At 40.9% G+C, this 22,152-nt stretch overlaps 2 protein-coding genes across 8 annotated transcripts in view; one reads left to right on the top strand and one right to left on the bottom strand.

The window, feature by feature from the left end:
* Positions 1–16: 16 nt before the first annotated feature.
* HSPA5 (heat shock protein family A (Hsp70) member 5) lies at positions 17–4,818 on the bottom strand. The gene is made up of 8 exons (XM_082617634.1): positions 4,448–4,818; positions 4,123–4,354; positions 3,554–3,691; positions 3,131–3,243; positions 2,514–2,904; positions 2,144–2,381; positions 1,673–1,840; positions 17–918 (listed from the first exon to the last, which is right to left on the bottom strand). Exons 1-8 carry the CDS (start codon positions 4,570–4,572, stop codon positions 356–358), a joined length of 1,968 nt encoding a protein of 655 aa, XP_082473760.1. The 5' UTR covers positions 4,573–4,818; the 3' UTR covers positions 17–355.
* Positions 4,819–15,050: 10,232 nt separating this feature from the next.
* GAPVD1 (GTPase activating protein and VPS9 domains 1) overlaps positions 15,051–22,152 on the top strand; it is a 74,553-nt gene continuing 67,451 nt past the window's right edge. For 3 of the 7 annotated variants that reach the window (XM_082629608.1, XM_082629606.1, XM_082629602.1), the window contains exons 1-2: positions 15,052–15,209; positions 18,311–18,442. The gene's annotated coding sequence lies outside the window, so the exon portion shown is untranslated. Of the gene's footprint in view, positions 15,210–18,310; positions 18,443–20,629; positions 20,738–22,152 lie in introns of all 7 variants that reach the window. The other 4 variants (XM_082629607.1, XM_082629605.1, XM_082629604.1 and 1 more) reach the window with 3 other exon arrangements.

Below are 22,152 nucleotides of genomic sequence, written 5' to 3'. Positions count from 1 at the left end.
AAAAGTTAGACCAGTGTAAATAACAAACATTTATTGGTGTCACTTACGGTAGAAAAAAGTTCCTACACCAGATGCACATGACCCAATTGTTAAATAGAACATTTTCAAGGTGAACACACATCCTCAACCCAGCTTTTTTACCCACTTTTGATGATGGCCAATTCTTCCTCGCCCCCCACCCCAAGACATGTGAGCAACTGCTAATGAAAAGCAGTAAACAGCCACTTGGGCTATATAGCATTTTCAACTCCACTCCAAGGTGAAGATTCCAATTACATTCGAGACTTAAGTTCTCTCAATTTTCTCCTAACGAAAGTTCCTGAGTCCAGTTATTTACAATATCACAGCACTAGGTCTACAACTCGTCTTTGTCTGCTGGTTCCTCATCACCAGTTGGGGGAGGGCCTGCACTTCCATAGAGTTTGCTGATGATTGGCTGAACAGTTTCTTCTAGCTCCTTCTTTTTAGCTTTGAAATCTTCAATGTCAGCATCTTGGTGACTTTCCAGCCACTCAATCTTTTCTTCTACGGCTTTTTCCATGGTCTCCTTATCTTCAGAGGAAAGTTTACCTCCCAGCTTTTCTTTATCTCCAATCTGATTCTTCAGAGAGTACGCATAGCTTTCCAACTCATTTCTGGTGTCAATGCGCTCCTTGAGCTTTTTGTCTTCCTCAGCAAACTTCTCAGCATCATTGACCATCCTTTCAATTTCTTCAGGTGTCAGGCGATTTTGGTCATTTGTAATTGTGATTTTATTTTTGTTGCCTGTACCTTTGTCTTCAGCTGTCACTCGAAGAATGCCATTCACATCTATCTCAAAGGTGACTTCAATCTGTGGAACCCCACGGGGAGCAGGAGGAATTCCAGTCAGATCAAAAGTTCCCAGAAGGTGATTGTCTTTCGTCAGGGGTCGTTCACCTAGAAGTCACACACACAAAAATTTGTTCGCTGTTACCGACAAACATTAGTACATCTGGATCCCTATGTTTCAGTCTGTTAGAGCCTGTAGTGTCAAGGGCACTCTATCAAACTAGAAGTGGATCAGTGTTGGGAAAGGAACAGTGAGTTAAGTTACTAGTAACTCTTAACTGAATTTCATCTACTTTATAGCAGTATGAACCCTTTACTTTTAATATTTATCTTTTTAATTTATTTATTTGGCTCCGCCAGGTCTTAGCTGCGGCATGAGGGATCTTTTAGTTGTGGCATGCGAACTCTTAAGTTTCAGCATGTGGGATCTAGTTCCCCAACCAGGGATTGAAACCGGGACCCCTGCATTGGGAGTGCAGAGTCTTAGCCACTGGACAACCAGGGAAGTCCTTCTTCTTGTATTTTTGAATTTACTTATTTTGGCCATACCGCGCAGCATGTGGGATCTTAGTTCCCCGACCAGGGATCAAACCTGTGCCCCCTGCAGTGGAAGCGTGGAGTCCTAACCATTGGACAGCCAGGGAATTCCCCCAGAAGGTATTTTTAATGGGAAAGAGTGCTAGATAGCTAGATAAGAAATAGATTTTAGTACTGGCTCTACCAAACTCAACACCAGTTAAATTAGGGCCCTCCCACCTGAAAACAGCAGATATTTCTTTCCCTAGACATTTCAATAGAGTATGTTAAAAGAAGTCAAGCTCTTCAAAAACATACCATTGTATTAACGAATGTAAGCAATTACCTTCATAGACCTTGATGGTAACAGTTGGCTGATTATCAGAGGCTGTAGAAAAGATTTGAGACTTCTTGGTGGGCACCACAGTGTTCCTTGGAATCAGCTTGGTCATGACACCTCCCACGGTTTCAATACCAAGTGTAAGGGGACATACATCAAGCAATACCAGGTCACCTGCAAAGGTACGTTAATCGAGCTAAGTTCTAATTCAGGAGTCACAGGAGCAATTCCAAGCAGACCCCACAAACAATACAACTTCATCTTCTCCATCTTGCCACTTGATTAGGTTCTATGCATAATCATTTCAGAAGCAATGAATTAAATACAGTTGCTAAGGATCTTGAGACTGTGCCAGGTCTTGACCTCACTGTACCCTCTACTAGCTGTGTGAGCTTGCTGCTCATAATCTATTGCTTTCTAAAGCAACAGCTAATTGTACTCTGCAGCACTATGGATGCTGCTGTGACACTGCCTTACCTGTATCTTGATCACCAGAGAGTACACCAGCCTGCACAGCCGCACCATATGCTACAGCCTCATCCGGGTTTATGCCGCGGGATGGCTCCTTGCCATTGAAAAACTCTTTAACCAGTTGTTGAATCTTTGGGATTCTAGTAGAGCCACCAACAAGAACAATTTCATCAATATCAGACTTCTTTAAATCAGAATCTTCCAGCACTTTCTGGACAGGCTTCATGGTAGAACGGAACAGGTCCTAGAATAAGTGACAAATCACTGTGATGATGCCTGTCATACCCAGGTACAGTCAAAATACCTAAATGCATTGTCCCAAACTCAAGACAGTCTAACTAGATCTCATTAGCAAAGCAAAAAACAAGGAACATACCATGTTTAGCTCTTCAAATTTGGCCCGAGTCAGGGTCTCAGAGAAGTCTTCTCCTTCATAGAAGGACTCAATTTCAATTCTTGCTTGATGTTGAGAAGACAGGGCCCGTTTGGCCTTTTCAACCTCACGCCGGAGTTTCTGCACAGCTCTGTTGTCTTTCCGAACATCTTTGCCAGTTTTCTTTTTGTAGAGCTTGATGAAGTGTTCCATGACACGCTGGTCAAAGTCTTCTCCACCCAAATGAGTATCTCCGTTAGTGGCCACGACTTCAAAGACACCATTATCAATGGTGAGAAGAGACACATCAAAGGTTCCACCACCCAAGTCAAACACCAGGATGTTCTTCTCCCCTTCCCTCTTATCCAGGCCATAAGCAATAGCAGCTGCTGTACTATTAGGAGAATGAGAAAGAAAAAATAAATGACTTAGTTAAGTCTACCTTTCCCCATTTTGGCCTCTCCTGTTGCAGAGCACAGGCTCCAGACGCGCAGGCCGCTCCGCGGCATGTGGGATCTTCCCGGATCGGGCACGAACACATGTCCCCTGCATCGGCAGGCGGACTCTCAACCACTGCGCCACCAGGGAAGCCCTGTCATATTTTTTAATTTAACACTTACGGCTCATTGATGATCCTCATAACATTCAACCCAGCAATAGTTCCAGCATCTTTGGTCGCCTGGCGTTGGGCATCATTGAAATAGGCTGGTACAGTAACAACTGCATGAGTAACCTAAAATGATAACAAAAGATAATTAAACATATCTTATCACACGGCTTAACCTTTATTTAAGTTACAGCCAAACCATCGCTTTATTAAGATGGGTATAATATATAATTTTATACCCATGAATTTGCAAGCATTAAGTGATAACACATGAAAGGCACTAGTATTTTGTTTGGCCTACAATAAAGCACGCAAGTAATTAAAACTGATGCACGGATGTCATTCAGATTTTTAAAAGGATGAAAGCGTCAACACAACACAATCAATCAAGAATAGCAATAATAAAACTGCTCGACATTGTTCTAGAAATACTTACCTTCTTTCCCAAATAAGCCTCAGCAGTTTCCTTCATTTTAGTGAGAACCATGGCAGAAATTTCTTCAGGAGCAAATGTCTTTGTTTGCCCACCTCCAACATCAACTTGAATGTACGGTTTAGTTTTCTTTTCAACCACCTATTTTAAAGAATAATTATTTTCAGACGTAGAAGCAATGACATTTTAAACTTTGAAAAGAGGAGCGTCTGAGACCCACTTCTTCCCCCACAGTTTGGTTTACTTTGGTCCTTCGGAGCTGAATATTGAACAGAAATACTTTAAGGAGTATAGGTGCCTGATAATTACAAGCCTCTTCAGTTTTAACCAGTCTCTTAATGCTAACCTATTGCGGACAGAGTAGTTACGCATTAAGTTTCTCTGCCAACCTTACTTTCTTAAGTTCTGTAACACACTGAAACTATTAAATAAAAATTATAGATACACCATGTCTGTATCCTTTTTGCTTGTCTCTGCACTGTTTTTCAGTAACTTCTTAATCCTAAATACTCTCACCACCACCCCCACTTTCTTTTTTTTTTTTCTTTCTATTTAGAAAAATCAGGTCGAACCTTGAAAGGTAAGAACTTGATGTCCTGCTGCACAGACGGGTCGTTCCATGTACGGCCGATGAGCCGCTTGGCGTCGAAGACCGTGTTCTCAGGATTGGAGGTGAGCTGGTTCTTGGCTGCATCGCCGATCAGACGCTCCCCTTCAGGAGTGAAGGCCACATAAGACGGCGTGATGCGGTTGCCCTGATCGTTGGCGATGATCTCCACGCGGCCGTTCTTGAACACCCCGACGCTGACAGAAAAACCGAACAGAAGAAATCAGCGACGCTCACGGCAGTCCAGGAGGCCACTCCCCATTCTCCCCTTTTCCACAAACCCCACTTACCAGGAGTACGTGGTGCCCAGGTCGATACCGACCACCGTGCCCACGTCCTCCTTCTTGTCCTCCTCCTCCGGCCGCGCCGCGCCGAGCATCAGCAGCAGCACCGCAGCCACCAGGGAGGGCTTCATCTTGCCGGCACCGTCGTCCACTCACTCAGCAGGCAGGCAGGGCTTCGCAGGCAAACCAGCCACAGGCCGCAACACGAGAGCGCACCGAGGTGTCCGAGCTGAAGATGACACAGCCCAGGGTCAGGAGGAGCAGCGTACAAGGCGAAGGGCAGGTCCGGAACTGCAGGCCGCGGCACCTATCTCTCACACGCACGAAAACCCCAATTAAACGCGCCTGTGAGAGCTCAGTCAACGTCGACCGCGCCGTTGCCTACTCGGCTTATATAACCTCCCTCCAGCCCCGTCGTGGAGGCTGCCGATTGGCGAAGGCCCTGCTCGTTGGAGGCCGCTGATTGGTCCAGGCCACCAAGCTGGCCGCTGCGGATTCGAAGCGGCCTCCTCCGCAGCTAACGTCACCGCGACGCCCCCTGGGCTGACTCATTGGCTGCTGGGCGCGCCCAACAGCCACCAATGGCAGGCAACATCCGCCCCATGCTCCGGCTCCATTGGTTTAGCAGCTGCCTGTCCGTGACGCGACCTCCCACTCCGAGGAGGTTTCCGTCGGTAACCGCTGAGGTCCCGCCTCCACGCTGAGCCCTAAGGATGCCGGAGCCAGTACGGCGTGCCTGATTCCCCCGAGGCAGTGGGACCTGGGTCCCTTGCTTCTCCACTGCCCGCCCGCCTGCCCTTCCTCCATCCCTCCCGAGGGAAGCGGCTCTTCCTCCTCCTCGTCTCCATCCCGTCCCAGGCAGGCAGGTATCAGCGTAGATGCTGTGATCACCTCAGAACAAATTTCTCTGCCCTTCATAGCTACTACGGGTATTAGAGTGTCCAAGCCCCAGGGCCTTTTGTTGTTCACCGAGGTGCGCAGCCCTCGACTGGGGCCTGGTCTGGGCACTGCCCGGTCGCGAGTCATAGCTCCTACTAGCCAGTTATTTCTCCCCGGCACCCCCTGCCCCGCTATCTTTGTCTATACCAGGCATCTCCACATTGCCTTGCCCCACGGTAAGTCCCGGGGCAGGCCTGGCCAAAGTAATTGATTCCTAAGTAATTGACTCGGGAGCCCCCTCCCCATGTGGCAGCTCTCCCGTGAAGAGCTTACTAATGCCATCACTCCCACCCTGGGATGTATCATTTTCCTAACTTGTCACCCCCTGTCTTTCCTCTTCCTGCCCATCATTTCCCATTGTGGATCAGATTATCATTTACAAGGCCTTCCTCATCCTTTTTGGATATGTTTTTACCTTCACTCCTTCTGGAAAAGGTCTGATCTGTGCTTAAACGCGTTTGATAGACAAAGACGTCTTGATAATGCCTTACTCTTGTAGCAAAAAGTATAAAGGCTGCTATTTACTTCAGGCTTACTATGTACCAAGCATTAGTCTGTCTCCTGTGCCTTTTGGTCCTTACAGTTCAATACTTGGCATTTCCCATTTTACAGATGAGAAAATTGAAACCAAAAGAGATTAATTAACTAGCTTAAAGTTATAGAGCTGATAAGTGATGGAGTTAGGATATCCAAGTCAGTTTGACTCTGTAGCCAATGCTCTTAACAATTTTTAAAAATGAAGTTCATTTATTCAACAAATCTTTTTGGGGGACCTACTAGAGACAGGCCAGAGGCCTGACACAAAATTTTTTTTTTTTTTTTTTTTTTTTTTTTTTTCTGTACGTGGGCCTCTCACTGTTGTGGCCTCTCCCGTTGCGGAGCACAGGCTCCGGACGCACAGGCCCAGCGGCCATGGCTCACGGGCCCAGCCGCTCCGCGGCATATGGGATCCTCCCAGACCGGGGCACGAACCCGTATCCCCTGCATCGGCAGGCGGACTCTCAACCACTGCGCCACCAGGGAGGCCCCCTGACACAAAATATTTTTGAGATGATTACAGAAAATTCATGGGACTTATCATAGTCAGGCGCTAATGACTCTAGTATTTTTTGCACTAAATGTTTTCTTGAGATTCACTAGTATGAACAATACTGTGTCCAAATAGCACTGAAACATCTTACACACAGTTGACTAAGATGCTGAGCCTAGGAGTCAGTACTCAAGAATTTTCCTATCTCCTTTAGTGCTCCTCAAGGTTATACTGGTGACTCAGAGTTGACTCCATTCTTACTACAGAAGTTGCATCATCCATCTCTTTCAACAGGATTTGTATACTGCTGTAACACTGACCCTTCTTTAGGTTACCTTAGTCCATTATCAAGATAGAAATCACCATTCCACCACATTACAGCTACGTATAATTTCAAGCAAATTTTCTGTATATATCATAGTCCATATCCATTAAAAACAGAGCTCTTAGTTTCAGCCTCACCCTTGACTGATGGAGTAACCTTTGCAACTCTACTTTTTCTGAGATTTAGAAAAGTGATATCTGGCTAACTGCTAAAGGGAATTGAGTCTATTGGTGGTTGTAGTATCTTTTAAATGTCAAGTATATTAGGTATGTTATATATTACAATATATTGCAAAGTGCATTCATTTATGGATTGAATAGGAAAGTGCATAGATAAATCTAGTTTGCTGAATCGTAAATGCCGATAATAGTGTCAGTGCCAAGTTATCAATATTTAAATAAGTGCTAGACACTATGCTAAATGTTTTAAGTGCATTATCTCTTTTAATCCTTATGAAAACATTTTTTTAAACCCCTAATTTTAGGGCTAAGGAATCCGAAGCTCCAAGAGGCCAAGAAACTTGCCCAGGAGATCACACAGCTGAGAAGATATGGAGCCAGGATTTGAGCTTTGGCCGTTTAATTTTTAATTTCTGTAGTCTAGGTTGTCATCCTGAGCTTCAGGTTTAGAAGACTTACATATCGTTTTTAGGATATAGAGTAGTTACATAGTTTACAAGTATTTTGATATTGGGTGATAGACAAATGTAGAGTTTATCTAGTAATTTAAATCAGCTCATTTCACTTGTGCTCTTATGGGTAAGAAAATAGATTTCTATTTCCCATCTGATCTCAGAAAGCTAAGCAGAGTCCGGACTGATTAGGATTGAATGTTATTTAGTCCCCAAATCTTCCTTTCTGAAAGGGAATTAAAGGCATAGAGCAAGAAGGAAAAGGAAAAGTCCTATGTAATTGACAAGTTGAAGTTCTGATAATTAAGAATTTTTCACATGCTTTGTTGGAGAGAACATTCAACTAAGAGATAGGACACATGACCGTAGGAAAAAACAACCTCCCAGAGCCTCAGTTTCTTCATCTATTGAGTGTCAGGGATTTCTGTCCCTGCCTGTCTTAGTGGCTTGTTTCAAGAATCAAATGAGATACTGTATGGGAAAGTTGTAGAATAGTGGTAATGCTATTATTTATCATGTAAATATACTATGAGAATAAATTTTAGAAGCTCTTCAAGAAAACCACCTCTTGAGAGTGAATTTTCAAGATTACTTTCAATGGGAAATAGTAAGTTTGGGGATTACACTGAATTTGACAAAGATTTTTGGAAATGCTTTGAAAAGTGCTACATCTAATTACTCTCTTGGGGACTTCCCTGGTGGTCCAGTGGGTGAAACTTTGCGCTCCCAATGCAAGGGGCCTGGGTTCCATCCCTGGTCAGAGAACTAGATCCCACATGCATGTCTCAACTAAAGATCCCGTGGCGAATATCCCACGGTGTAGATCCTGAATGCCATGGCTAAGACCCAGTGCAGCCAAAATTTAAAAAAAAAAATCTCTCTTATATTGGCCACAAAGATATCTTTTTTATTAAGAGACTGGGAATAATTCCTTAGCCTTCATTAAATAAGGGAGTGAAAGAAAAGTATCTCCCTAATACCTGAGCTGGGAGTAATAGGAGGTATTAATCATGTAAGACTTTTTAGTACTTCTGAAGGTGCAATGTGCTATTCAATAAGTTTTGTCTTCACTTTTAGAAAATGAATTTAATCATTAATAGAGAACCTTCCCCGCCCTTCCCCACACACAAAAGTAACAAAAAGGGCTTCTGTGGTGGCGCAATGGTTAAGAATCTGCCTGCCAATGCAGGGGACACGGGTTCGAGCCCTAGTCCGGGAAGATCCCGCATGCCGCGGAGCAAGTAAGCCCATGCGCCAAAACTACTGAGCCTGAGCTCTAGAGCCCGCGAGCCACAACTACTGAGCCTGCGTGCTGCAACTGCTGAAGCCCACACACCTAGAGCCTGTGCTCCACAACAAGAGAAGCCACCACAAAGAAGCCCGCACACGGCAACGAGGAGTAGGCCCCGCTCGCTGCAACTAGAGAAAGCCTGCGCACAGCAACGAAGACCCAATGCAGCCAAAAATAAATAAAATAAAATTTTTAAAAAGTAACAATGCATTTTCTGTTCTTCACGTGTTTTTTTGGAGAAAGGTATTTAGGGGGGCATGTTGTGTCAGTGTGATGGGAAAGATCATGGGGTTTGCAAGCATTAAAAACTGAGTTCCAGTTTTGGCACTAACTAGCTGTGACTTAGGGCAAGTCACTTAATCTCTCTGAGGCTCTGTTCACTAGTATGTAAAATGGATATAATTCTGCCTCCTCACAAAACTATTTATGATTAAGGTACTTGATTAATTGTAAAGCATTTTAATTTTATACATAAAATGTTAGTTTTAATTTTTCTTCTTTTTTTTTTTTTTTTTTTTTTTTTTTGCGGTACGCGGGCCTCTCACTGCCATGGCCTCTCCCATTGTGGAGCACAGGCTCCGGGTGCGCAGGCTCAGCGGCCATGGCGCGCAGGCTCAGCGGCCATGGCTCACAGGCCCAGCTGCTCCGCGGCATGTGGGATCCTCCCGGACCAGGGCACGAACCCGTGTCCCCTGCATCGGCAGGCGGACTCTCCACCACTGCGCCACCAGGGAAGCCCTTTTTCTTCTATCTTAAGTTTTCCTTTGTAGTAAAATAAGCTACTGAGGATAAAGAGCTACCTCTATAGCTTCTGAGTGATAATATTTGATATATGTCTTAAATTTCTAAATTTTTAAAATAGGAAATATATATACATGGTGTAAAATTCAATGGGTGCAATATACAATATACAGTGAAAATAAGTTGGCCTGCCACTCAGTCCCCAGCCCTGTTACCCTACACTAATGAAGGTTACCACTGTCACTACTTTATGTTGCCTTCTAGAGATGTTTTCTTCATATGCAATGTGTATGTGTGTATCCCTGTTTTATTTTTTAATTTTTTTATAGCCTCCCTGCTTATTTTTTTTAATTAATTAATTAATTAATTAATTAATATATTTTTGGCTGTGTTGGGTCTTCGTTGCTGCGCACGGGCTTAATCTAGTTGAGGTGAGTGGGAGCTACTCTTCATTGCCGTACGTGGGCTTCTCATTGCGGTGGCTTCTCTTGTTGTGGAGCATGGGCTCTAGGCCCGGGGGCTTCAGTAGCTGTGGCTCGCGGGCTCTAGGGCATGGGCTAGAGCCATGGCTCACGAGCCTAGCAGCTCCGTGACATGTGGGATCCTCCCGGACCGGGGCACAAACCCGTGTCCCCTGCATCGGCAGGCGGACCCTCAACCACTGCGCCACCAGGGAAGCCCACCATTTATTTTTAAAATAAGCTTTACAAAGTATTAAGTTTCTATTTAACTTATATCTGTATTCTAGAATTTCTTTAATTTGCATGAATTTGGCATTTAAAAATTTGTTATCAGGAGTAAACAATTTCCATTTTGAAATGAATTTATGATTTGTCAGTATGATGAAATATTATGTAGCCATTAAAATTGTTGATATCTGATTTTCAAAGAGTATATAAATTATAAGTATGTTACTTTTTTTGTCTATACTTTTTGTTATTAAAAAAATCTATCAGGAGCTTAACAAGCTTGAAAAACTTTGAGAACTTAAAACTAAGTAATACAAGACAATGAAAATAGTTGTCAGTGAAAGATGTAAAATATGATTACGTTAAAGATATTTCATATATTATAATTAGTCTTGGGTTAAATTCAAATACAGATAATGCACAAAAGCCTTATGATCCATTAACATTACAGCTCCTATCAGTCTGGACATCCCTTGCACTGGTAGAAAAATCAGTTTTATAGTAGATTTCATTGGGCTGAAGTGTGAGTTGCATAATTTATGATCCTGTTCTACAGGAAATGATCCTCATTTCCAGTATTCTCAAGTTTTAGGCTTTTATCTGTTGTCCTCGATTTAGCCAATAATTTAAAATTCCTTGGCAAATGTTATAAAACCATACGACTATGTGAGTACACTGCCTTAAATCAAAAGCTCCATCAGCTTCATAGTAAATCGACCTCTGAGTATCACTATTTCTGAACCTGCCAGTGGGGGCCAGTGCAGGACAACCAAGGGCCCAGAGCATGGAGTAGGGCTGTGACTGGAATCTTGTCCTTTACTTTCAACTGGACAGTTTAAGTGCAAAAAGGACTTTATGAAGGATATTTTGTGCCCCTTGTGTATAGGGCAGCTTCCATGTCTGTCTCTCTGGATTTTCCAGAGGTTTAGAAAAATTTTCCCATTAAGAAATAACATATAGTTAATTCACATGTATTTTTTGTTATTCAAAATGTGATGAGTCAACCTAAATGTCCATCAACAGGGGATGCTAAATTAACTAGGGTAGATTGTACTATGGAAATATTGTGCAAGGTTCAAAACAATGAGGTAGATTTTTATGTATCTATATGGAAAGATGCCAGGATTTACTATTACATGAAAAAAGCATTATAGAACGTGGAACAGTATGTACAGTGTGATTCTATTTGGATTAAACAACCCGCCACCAAATCTGGACAGATACGTATCAAATTGACAAGAGTGGCTCCTGGATGGAATTGGGTGGGAATCAAGAGGAACTTTTGACTTATTTGTATTGTATACATTTTAAAATTTTTATTATTTATTTATTTATTCTTAAAATTTTTATATTGGAGTATAGTTGATTTACAATATTGTGTTAGACTCAGATGTACAGCAAAGTGATTTAGTTATATGTATACATACATCTATTTTTTTTCAGATTCTTTTCCCATATAGGTTATTACAGAGTATTGAGTAGAGTTCCCTGTGCTATACAGTAGGTCCTTGATTATCTATTTTATATATAGCAGTGTGTATATGTTAATCCCCACCTCCTAGTTTATCCCTCCCCCCCACCTTTCCCCTTTGGTAACTGTTTGTTTTCTAAGTCTGTGAGTCTGTTTCTGTTTTGTAAATAAGTTCATTTGTATTATTTTTTAGTTTCCACATTAAGTGATATCATGATATTTGTCTTTCTCTGTATGACTTACTTCACTTAGTATGACATCTCTAGGTCCATCCATGTTGTGTATTATATACATTTTTAAGAACAAGAATTAATATATTACTTGTCAGATTGAAAATAAATTTTATAAAAGAGATTAAGAAACAAAAAACGACTAAGTTAGCCTTTAGCATATAATGTTTGCCTGCTGTTTGAGTTTGAACTATGTCAACGCATAACATTTGTGTTTTGCTTTATGGTAAAAAGCTTTGACTTACTTCCTTTGGTTTTATGCTCAAAACAACCAGACGGGATAGATAGGGTTGGTGACGTTTCTGTTTTATAGTTGCAAATACAGTCTCAGGGACTTCCCTGGTGGTCTAGTAGGTAAGACTCTGAGCTCCCAGTGCAGGGCGCCCAGGTTCCATCCCTGGTTGGGGAACTAGATCCTGCACGCATGCCGCAACTAAAGAGCCAGATGCCCCGTGTGCCGCAGCTAAGACCCGGCGCAGCCAAAACAAACAAATAATTATTTTTTTAATTTTTAAAAATAAATAAAAAAAGAAAATACAGTCTCAGAGTTCATTCTCTGCTGTATTGGTTTCTATCCATGTTATTGCTATATTTACGTATCACCTAGTTTATAATTTAACTGACTCAGATGAGACACTAAGATTAATCTTTGCACAAGCTGTAGCTATCTACACCTAAGTATGTACTGCTTCAAATGAATTCATTTCCCAAACTGTGTGCCAAATAGATTTAAAAAATTGCACATAGATAAAGTCCTTGTTTTTCTCCCTTTCATCTTGCTCTCTCTCTTCCTAATCTTTATTTTTTTCTGGATATGGCCCTGCTTTTCTTTCTGGTATGGTTTGCTCTCAGTTAACTGTCGTATTTCTTTCCTAAGTATGGATGCATAATAACTTAAATGTTACTTTTCCCAGGGGCATGTGTTTTTTAATTAGGATCTCTTGAGGAACAGCCTCCAAATTCAAACGAATGCAGGTATTGGACTAGATGATCTCTTATACTCAGCTCTAACATCCAGGATTCAATGTTTCTAACACTAAGGATGACATTTCGGGGCTTTCATGGATGTGAGGAAAAAATATTTTTGTCCAGAAATACTTGCCAAAGACCCCCAAGTCACTTGGCATAGCACCTGCTTTCTTGTCTTACCTCCAAGACTGGCTGTGCACAAATGAAAGAAAGGACATTAAAAAAAATTCTGAGTATGTCACTGCTCTCTGCTCCTGTGGCAGAGTGGTCTGCAGAGTGAAGAACTGAGCTCTGATCAAGATCTGGTTCGAATTCTGTGACTATGGACAAGCAATTTCACATCCCTGTATGTCAAGGAAGGCTGAGTGATGTAGTGGAAGGAAAAAGGCTTTGGCCATGGTTTACTGTTTATTCATCCCATTCATTTTTTTTTAAAGAAGATATGTATTACATCTTGGTAGTATGGCAGGTTCCAGAGAGACAGTGGTGAATAAGACGGGGTTCTCTGCCCTCAAGGAGTACTATTTATTGAGTGTCTTTTCACCTCTTGAGTTCACTTTCCCCTGTGTAAAAGGCGTTGAGAAAAATACTTCATATTCCACAAGAATTACTGTTGTTGTGATCATCGTTCTAATGTGCAGGTTGTGTTCCTTGGATGCACTGGCTGGAAAAAAAGATTGAGAACAACTTACCTAGTTCAAGCTCTTCATTTGTAGGTTGACAGAGAAGGGCTCAGAACAACTAATTGACCATCCCAGTGCCCTTTTTACTTACTACACACAGTGTGGTTTCTTCACAACCCTCAAGAGCTTTTTGCAACTTTGGGGGCCCTTTCCTTTCCCCTTAACCTGGCCTGTGTGGTCCAGCCCACTTATAGTACTGTACTCAGTGTTAAGTGAGGGCAAACTGTGAATGCATTCATTTTGCTCAGGCTGGGTTCTTCCTTAGCAATCCTCACATGCCATTTCTTTCTTCAAATCCAACCATTCAGTAACTCCCAAGTGTTAACTTCCTTCTTAAAGTCATGGCCCCTCAATTTGATGAAGACTTTCGCCAGGAATCTGGAGCACTTTGTACCTTAGCTTATGATTATGATCCTTAAATCTGTGTGAATTATCCTTTTACCCTAAATTGTAAACCATATCCTGTTGCTTTTTTCATTCCCTTGTTGCTTTGGACAATGTTTTATAACAGAGCTGAGGAATAATCTTTGATCTGATGGAATTCTTGATTCAGTTGAATGGCAATATGATAGCAATAATACCTGACCAGTTTACCACAGAATGCTCTTGTGGTAATAAAACAAGGCTATAAATCTGAGGCAAATTTTGACGATTTTTAAAGATAGTACATCAAGGAGGATGACTGAATGGAAAGCAGTCTGGGAGCTGAATCAGATCTGAAATTGTTGCAAAACTGATGCCTTTTTTTTTTGGTCTGGAGACTCCTAGTGTTGGACGATATAATCATTGTGTTCAATTTTTTGAAAGACTATCAAGTGGAAAACATTCTATATTGCTCCAGGCAGCATAACAACTAGCAATGGAAGAAAGTAAAAGGGAAGTAGATTTTGGTTCAGCAGAAGAACTTTCTAACATTTAACGCTGCCCAACAGTTGACCAGGCCTCCTTACTTAAGGAAGTGAACACCCTGAAATTTGAACTGTTTGAAAGAGAAGTTGGATGATTATCTGGCTGGAGTGTACAAGAGGGAATTCCTGCCTGGGCCGGAGGTGGACTAATGACCTTTAAGCTGTCTTCCAATTCTAAGGTTTCTAGGACTGTTCAGCTCAGTTAACTTTATATTTGAATATATCTGAATTGTTTTTATTAAAAATTTTGTATTAGATAAATTGTCAATCGACCTAAAAAACTGTATGGTCAAGTAAAATTTGATAAAAGGGGTGGGATATCAGGTTTAAGACTGAAAATCCAGATAACACAAAGGCAATTAATGACCCTTTTGACAGAAAGGAAGAAGAGGGGTGTGTGGGTGTGTGTGTTTCAAATGATGTGTTCTGGCCAAGTGACACTTGTTATCTAAAACATAAATGCTCTAAATTGTTTTACTTTACACATACTTGCTCAGCCGGATTATTCACATCCAGCAGTACCGTACGCGGAAGCAAGGGTGAGTGTTTGGTGAACAATTTTCCGGAAGCCGTTTCGCGGTACTCCAGCAGCTCAAGACTGCTCCAGCCTGCTGCGGACTTGGGTGGTAAAAGCGGAAGAGGCCGGCCTGAACTACTAGTCCCAGGGGTCCCCGCGGCGCCGCGCACGCGCCATGGCGTGGCGGCAGCGCCGCCGCAGGACGCAGGGAAGCCAGCTAGCGAGTGGCGGCGGCGGCGGCGGCGGCGGCGGTGGTGGTGGCAGTTCGCCGCGAGGGCGACGGCTCCGAGGCCGAGTGGCGGTCCTGCGCAGACCTCGGTGCCCTCCTCCGCATGATCTTCTTGGTGAGTGCACGTCCCCGATCCAGCTGCGCGGAGTGCGCGGCTCCTTGCCTGGCGGCCGTGCTGCTTCGGCCTAGGGCCGCAGCCTGCGCTGACGGTGGGCCCCCGGGTCCAGCTGACCCCTGGGCCCTTCCCTGCAATGAGGGGAGAAGTGGGGGTGGGGGCACACGGTTAGGTCCAGGGAGAGATGTGGCTGCGCGCAGGGGCCAGGGCAGCCTGGGGCGGACTGGAGGGAGGGACGCGTGGGGGATGGGATGGGAAGGGACAGGAGGACCGCGGGGTGGCTTCGGGTGAGAGCCAGAGGCGAGCGACCTGGCAGCCAGGGAACTGAGTATGGGAGGCGAGGAGGAGGTGGAATGTCTTCTGAGTGCCGCTGGTGAAGATGTCTTGCTTCGGAGACTCTTGACAAGCTGGATTTACGGGTCGGGCAGCCCACCTACCAAAAACGTACACACCGTACTTGGCATCTTTCCACTTCCTGTTGGAGGTCTGTAAGTGAGAAGCTGTTGGTTGCTTCCATCTCTTTTCCTTCAATTTCGCCTTTTATTGACTGGCAAAATTTAAATGGGTGCTGGATAGGCAAATCATAGAAATAAACAGGGTTCTGTGTATACATCTGCGTAAAAACAGGGAGGCATGGTGGTATGTTCAGATGAGAGCTAGATCAAAGGAGAAATCAGTGTTTTTATTTTAAAATTTGTGGCAAAAATCAGTTTGAGCAAGGTTTTGAACTAGAAGGGATTTTTAACCAGGGATTCACCAGTTGGTGGATAGAAATCAGGGGCTCCTTGAGCTAGAATGGGGATAAAATCACGTCTTTATTTTTATTATCTGATAACTGTATTATCATTTCCTTCAATTACGAATGTAAGCAACAAACCGCAGTAGAATTAGCAATGCCTGTGACTTTGTCACCAATAAAAATTACAGATATTTTTGTGTCATGTTTACAGTTGTTGCAGATGTCTCAAAATATCGTTGGTGATATACTCCAATAAACATTTAAAAAATATCATTTATGCTCATAATTTTTTTGAATTATGGTATTAGTGAATCCACCGTTAGATCTTGTTACTTAATGTGATAATAAAGGTGTACATATATTGCAATATCAGGGTTTTTCAATTGTTTTGCTAATATTCAATATAATTAGTTTTTTTTGTAATCCCATATATTTAATTATGCATTTAAAAGCAATCTGAGAAGGGGTCCATAGGCTTTACCAGACTACCAAAGAGACCCATGGCACAAAAAGATTAAGAATTCCTGAAGTAGAAATAAGTTTTGGGGATCTGTAAGTCTGCCTGGAAGAATATTTTTCTCATTAGATAAGAAAAAAGTCAAGGCAGATAGGACGATAGTGTAGATGAAAGAGGGAATTTTGTAATCAGGGAAGTAAGAGAAAAGATTTGACTGGGATCAGAGTAATCGTTTTGAAAGATAGAATAGACCACAGATATTTCTTTCAGGGTACTGGGGAATCGGCAGAATAAATCTGAGGAAGAAAGGGAAGTGAGTAGTTTGGCCCTTAGATTTTTGTGTTAACTAGGCATCTTCTAGTTCCAAGTGATTGAAGGGCTTGAGCTCTCCAAGCTCTTGTATAAGCCTGTGAAAGAAAATTTTAGCATGTGCTGGTTTTCTTTAAGGCATGTAGATAGTGTGGCTTTTAAAGGGGTGAGGATATTCTAATTTTTCTTTTTTTTTTTTGGCTGTGCCGTGTGCGGATTGTGGGATCTTAGTTCCCCAACTAGGGATTGAACCCTGGCCTTGGCAGTGAAAACTCTGGACTGTCAGGGAAGTCCCCATCTATCCTTAAGTGAAAAACTGCAGGATCTCTCTTCAAGTATATTTTCCTATTGCCATTCTTCTTTTCATATATGATAGAAAGTAAACGTGCAGATTATAGAGTTGAAGAGTTGCTAAGTCATTTTCTTGAAATTCCATTTTAAATTCTTGTAGTTCAGCTTCATTTTGGCATCAGACTTCTCACTGACAAATCACTTTTAACATTTTTTCAGAATATTCGTGATTTGAAATTTGCACCTGTTTGTAAAGCACCTGTCAACATCTTGTGTGAGATGTTTTTTTCCTCTAAAATAATAGCAGTAATGAAAAACCACTACGGCAGACTATTTCTGGAAAAGATTAAGGGGAGGGTGTGGAGAATTGAAGAAGAGTATTTTGTGAAACAGATATTGGTGCCGAAATAGTTTGTGTTGAATTAAACACGCCGTATTACAAATCACTGCCTTGGAGAGGTCTTGCCTGATACTTTCTGGGTCCTTACACTGCCCTCTTGGTCATTCTTTCTCTCCTGCCCCTTTATTGTATTTATAGTGTATATCTACCCGGCATCATATTATTTGTATATTTATTTTATACATAAAGGGTCAGGAAAATTTAGATTGGAGATACTACTACTGAATGAGAGAGTGGGAGACTGGGGAGTGCTGTGTGGAGATGGCATTTGAACTGGACCTTCAGTCATAGATGTGATTAGCTATAGGGATATTGGAGAAGGGCTTCAGGTGCAGGGAACAACTTGAACAAAGACAAGGATAGAGGAGTTTGTAAATCAAATAAACATCTATGTCAGCTTTCCGCCCTCCCTCCATCCCTCCCTTCCTCTCTCCTTCCATCCACCCATCCAGTGTGTTAGGTCTGTAAAAGGGAAAACGGGAGAAAAGATTATGTATAGCGGTGGCTTGGGACGAACAAAGGCTGAAAACTCTAGGCTCCCCAGGTGATAGTATGTGACCGTTTGCCTCCAGGTGGATCTCTCCCTCCTAGAGCCCACAACAGTGAAATTGCTCACAGGGAACCTGAATTCTATATACTGAAGAACCAGAGAGGCAGCCTGGGGAAATGAAAAGAGTCTGGGCTCTGGAGTCAAATAAATCTAGTTTTGAATTCCTTGTTTGCTTCATGATAGCTGCATGATTATGCAGTAAGTTATTTGACTTTTCTAATCCTGTTTCCTCAGCTGTAAGATGGAGGTGATAAATAGCTATCACACAGGATTAACTTCAAAAATAATAATATATGTAAAAGCTCAGGAACATGGCTTTCACTCAGTAACTGGTAGTTACCTTTTGGTGTTCCAGCTTTCAACCTGGTTTCGTCCTTTTCCACCTTCATACCACACCCCTGACTTTAAAACAAGTGCTACTCTTCTGGTGCCTTCCTGACCACTGTCACAGCGTTGTCACTTCCCACTTCACCCAGTTGGCTCCACGGTGAGTTTGTGAGCAGCTTTCCAGTGATGGCACTTAGCAATTTACCAGGTGATGCTGCCTGATAATGGCATTCTGGAAACGGCAACAATATGTATTAACTCTTATTTGGTGAAACTAACAATACAAAATTTGCCACTCTTTAAACATGATGTGCTTTAGTTTAAATTGGTTTATTTGGAAAAAGTACCCCTGATATTTGCAGAAAATTGAAGCAGGAAAGTGGATATATTCCCAATTGTAAGATGTTTCACTTTTATTTATTATTATTATTTTTTTAGGAGTGAGAGTATTGGGGAGTTGGTTATACATTACGATTCTCCAAGATAAAGTATGATTTTTTTGGGGGGGGCGGGTAAAAGTCTGATACAAGTGGAATCGTTCTTACTTGCTTTGGAAAGACCAAAAAAATTGAAAAAAAATTTTTCTTAAATGATTAAATTTTCAACTTTATGGTTTTTTCACCCACACATTTCCTTCTCTGGAGTTAATTTTCTCTTAGGTAAGAAGGATTTCAGTTATGTATTTTTTTACATTTGAACTACCTAAACTTGTGTTTGCATAGAATTATTTGTGGCCTTAACTCTTTAATCCTAATCAAGATATTTTCATTTGTAAAGGAACTAGGATCAATACTTTCTGTATTGTGTACACATTTTAGATGAAGCTTTAGACACTAAATTGTTTGATTTTTGGTTTTTAGAACTATAGATAATTAATGTTTCCTTCTTTATGTTTACCTATATTTTCTGATTTTTTAAAGTATGTTTCAATATGTATTATGATTTTGTAAAAACATTTTCAGAAAGGTAGTTCTTCATTGTTTCTAAGCTGAAACCCAGTTTTGAACTCTGCAATGCAAAGGTCAGAAGAAGTGGTGAACATCTGTTGATACCTCAAGTTTGCATATTTAATATATATAAATGAACAGTTGAGCAAATGTTTAAAAAAAAATACAGACTTCTGAAGGGTCTCTATAATGTATTTTTTCTTTTTTTTTAAGTTTGAAGATGAACCAGATAATTGATAAGTATTTATACCTGGAAGGAAAATATAACTTAATACTAATGCTGTAATTAAATTATGTATATTAAGCCAAAATTATCTTCATATTCACCTTTTTGTCAGCCATTTTAAAAAGATAAGGCTCTACATAAAACAAATGAAATATTGCCATTTGCAGCAACATGAGTGGACATAGAGAATATTGTACTTAGAGAAAGATAAATATATGATATCACTTATATGTGGAATCTAAAAATAATGCAAATGACTGTTTTCAAAACAGAAGCAGACTTACAAACATAGAAAACAAACCTATGCTGACCAAAGGGGAAAGGGGGTGGGGGGGATAAATTAGGAGTATGGGATTAACAGATACAAACTACTATACATAAAATAGATAAGCAACAGGGATTTACTGTATAGCACAGGGAATTATAGTCAATATCTTATAATAACCTATAATGGAAAATAATCTGAAAAAAAGATTTATATATCTAAATCACTTTGCTGTACACCTGAAACTAACACAATATTGTAAATCAACTATACTTCAATAAAAAGAAAAGAAAAATAAGGCTTTAAGCATACTGTAACTGTAAAAACAGGCAAGATGTCTGTTCATTAATCTAAGATGTCTGTCTGAAAAGATGCTTGCTTGGTCTTGCTCCCATGTAATGCCTGTACACCCACGCTGGAGACTAGTGGGAAGCATGTCGTCAAACATGTTCAGGTCTTCTTTTTTTTTCCCTTACCTAATTTATGTTTTCAATTTATTTTCTGTGAATTTTTGAAAGGATTAATATTGGAAAATTTAAAAGACAGAAATTTAGTTGGGATATTAGCCTATTTCCTTTTTTTCAGGATCAGAACCAAATTGTATTCCCAAGCAATCTAAATTTTATCCAAATACATCTATTTGAAAAGTTTTTAGGGCTTAGGCTAAAGTCATCTATTTTCAACCCACTCTGAACTGTCTCCTTTCATTTTCTAATGCAGAACTCTGACCCATTTCTTGATTTTACTTTCACTGTTTATAAATCCTGACAAAAATACATTAGGTCTAAAAGTCATAACACTTAAGTCAGAATTGCAAACTGTTTACAAATATGGATTTATGTCAGAAAAGCTTAGGAAAGAATAGATTAATTCTTTTCGCAGACTTTATTTCATCTTTACCTCCTTTAGAACCAAGGAATCTAACTTCGATTTCTCTAAAAGAAAGTGCCTTTTAATATCTAATTATTCAAGGATGTGGTGGGCCAACTTGGATTCTGATGGAACGTAACTTATTAAGTAAGTCTCCCTCTGAGTAAGTTTCTATTCCATCATTCCAAAACATCATAATAACAGTAATGACAGTAATTGCTAACATTTATTGATTTCTTTTTATTTTTTTATTTTTTTATTTTTTGCGGTATGCGGGCCTCTCACTGTTGTGGCCACTCCCGTTGCAGAGCACAGGCTCCGGACGCGCAGGCTCAGCGGCCATGGCTCACGGGCCCAGCCGCTCCGCGGCATGTGGGATCCTCCCAGACCCGGGCACGAACCCATATCCCCTGCATCGGCAGGCGGACTCTCAACCACTGCGCCACCAGGGAAGCCCCGATTTCTATTTATTTTTGAAAAGCTATTTAACTAACAAGATTTTCTTCTTTTTTTTTTTTTGTTCTGGAAGGTTCCTTTTAGGTAGAACACAGTGATAATAATGCTATTTGAAGTTTGATAATAAATGTTTGTAATTTTATGAAGTACCATTCTGGTAAATGTGATGACATAGACATGTCAGTCTGCTGTTTACATGCTTTCCTTAAATTTGAGGGTGTACCCTTGGATCTTGAAACAGGCCTTACCAGTATTACAGCTCAGCAAAAATGCAGCTGAAGCTCAAAGTTCTCTTTCTGCTCTTCTGTTTGGTAGTTTTGTACACCCACTGTATTTATGGAAGAAGCTAAGTTTATGCTGGGGACCAAAGCTTCCTCAAAGCATGTGGGTGGTGAAATCTTCCTCTCAAGAGTTCTAAGGGTTTTAGGTTTTTTTTAACTATTTGGTTTATCTTGATCTCCAGATTTATATCTGTCTTAGTGAGGTGTCATTAGAGATTGTTGAATAAGAGGAAATTAGATTTGGTAGTATATAATTTCAGACTAATAAAATTAATGAAGGTTTAAATAATTATGAAAGTTCCTGATATGCATTCCAGATTAGGTGGATATTTTTGTGTTATTTATTGCCTTTGGGGAAAAAAAAGGGATATAATTTTAATACCATTGCAGTTCTCCTTGTTGGTGTGTAGCATGTTATTGTTGAATTATACCTAGAGATTAAGCATTGTGTCCTTTTTGTTGGACTTGAAAATTTCACATTTTTTATTGTTCACAGAATTTGTCTGGTCTTGAGTGTTTAAGTAATTGTACTAGCAGGTCCTGCAGCAGGGGAGCTCTTAGTGCCAAATTTTTATTATGTTCTCCTTTTTTAAAAAATTTAAATTACTAAAGTAATAAATGTTCTTTGTTAAAAAAAAGAACAACGAAAAACAATGCAACAATGAAAGCTTTTTTGCCCTGCATGTATATGCATATGCTATATGATTTGGATTTTTTCTTTTTTCCCCCCAAATTATAGTTAACACTTGTTCTTGCTAAGTGCTTTACACATGTTAACCTGTTAAACCCTCACAAACTTATGAACATACCCTACGAAGTAAGCTT

Source organism: Mesoplodon mirus (genome assembly GCF_964341445.2).
Source record: "Mesoplodon mirus genome assembly, chromosome: 1".
Taxonomy (NCBI): domain Eukaryota; kingdom Metazoa; phylum Chordata; class Mammalia; order Artiodactyla; family Ziphiidae; genus Mesoplodon; species Mesoplodon mirus.
This window is presented reverse-complemented; position numbering and strand designations above follow the sequence as displayed.

Excerpts from the sequence above, each read along its gene's own strand:
- HSPA5 (XM_082617634.1), bottom strand. The coding sequence starts at position 4,572 with ATGAAGCCCTCCCTGGTGGCTGCGGTGCTGCTGCTGATGCTCGGCGCG. Across the intron at positions 2,905-3,130 it reads ATGAGGATCATCAATGAGCC|TACAGCAGCTGCTATTGCTT; the intron begins GTAAGTGTTAAA and ends TTCTCCTAATAG. Across the intron at positions 2,382-2,513 it reads AATTTGAAGAGCTAAACATG|GACCTGTTCCGTTCTACCAT; the intron begins GTATGTTCCTTG and ends CACTTATTCTAG.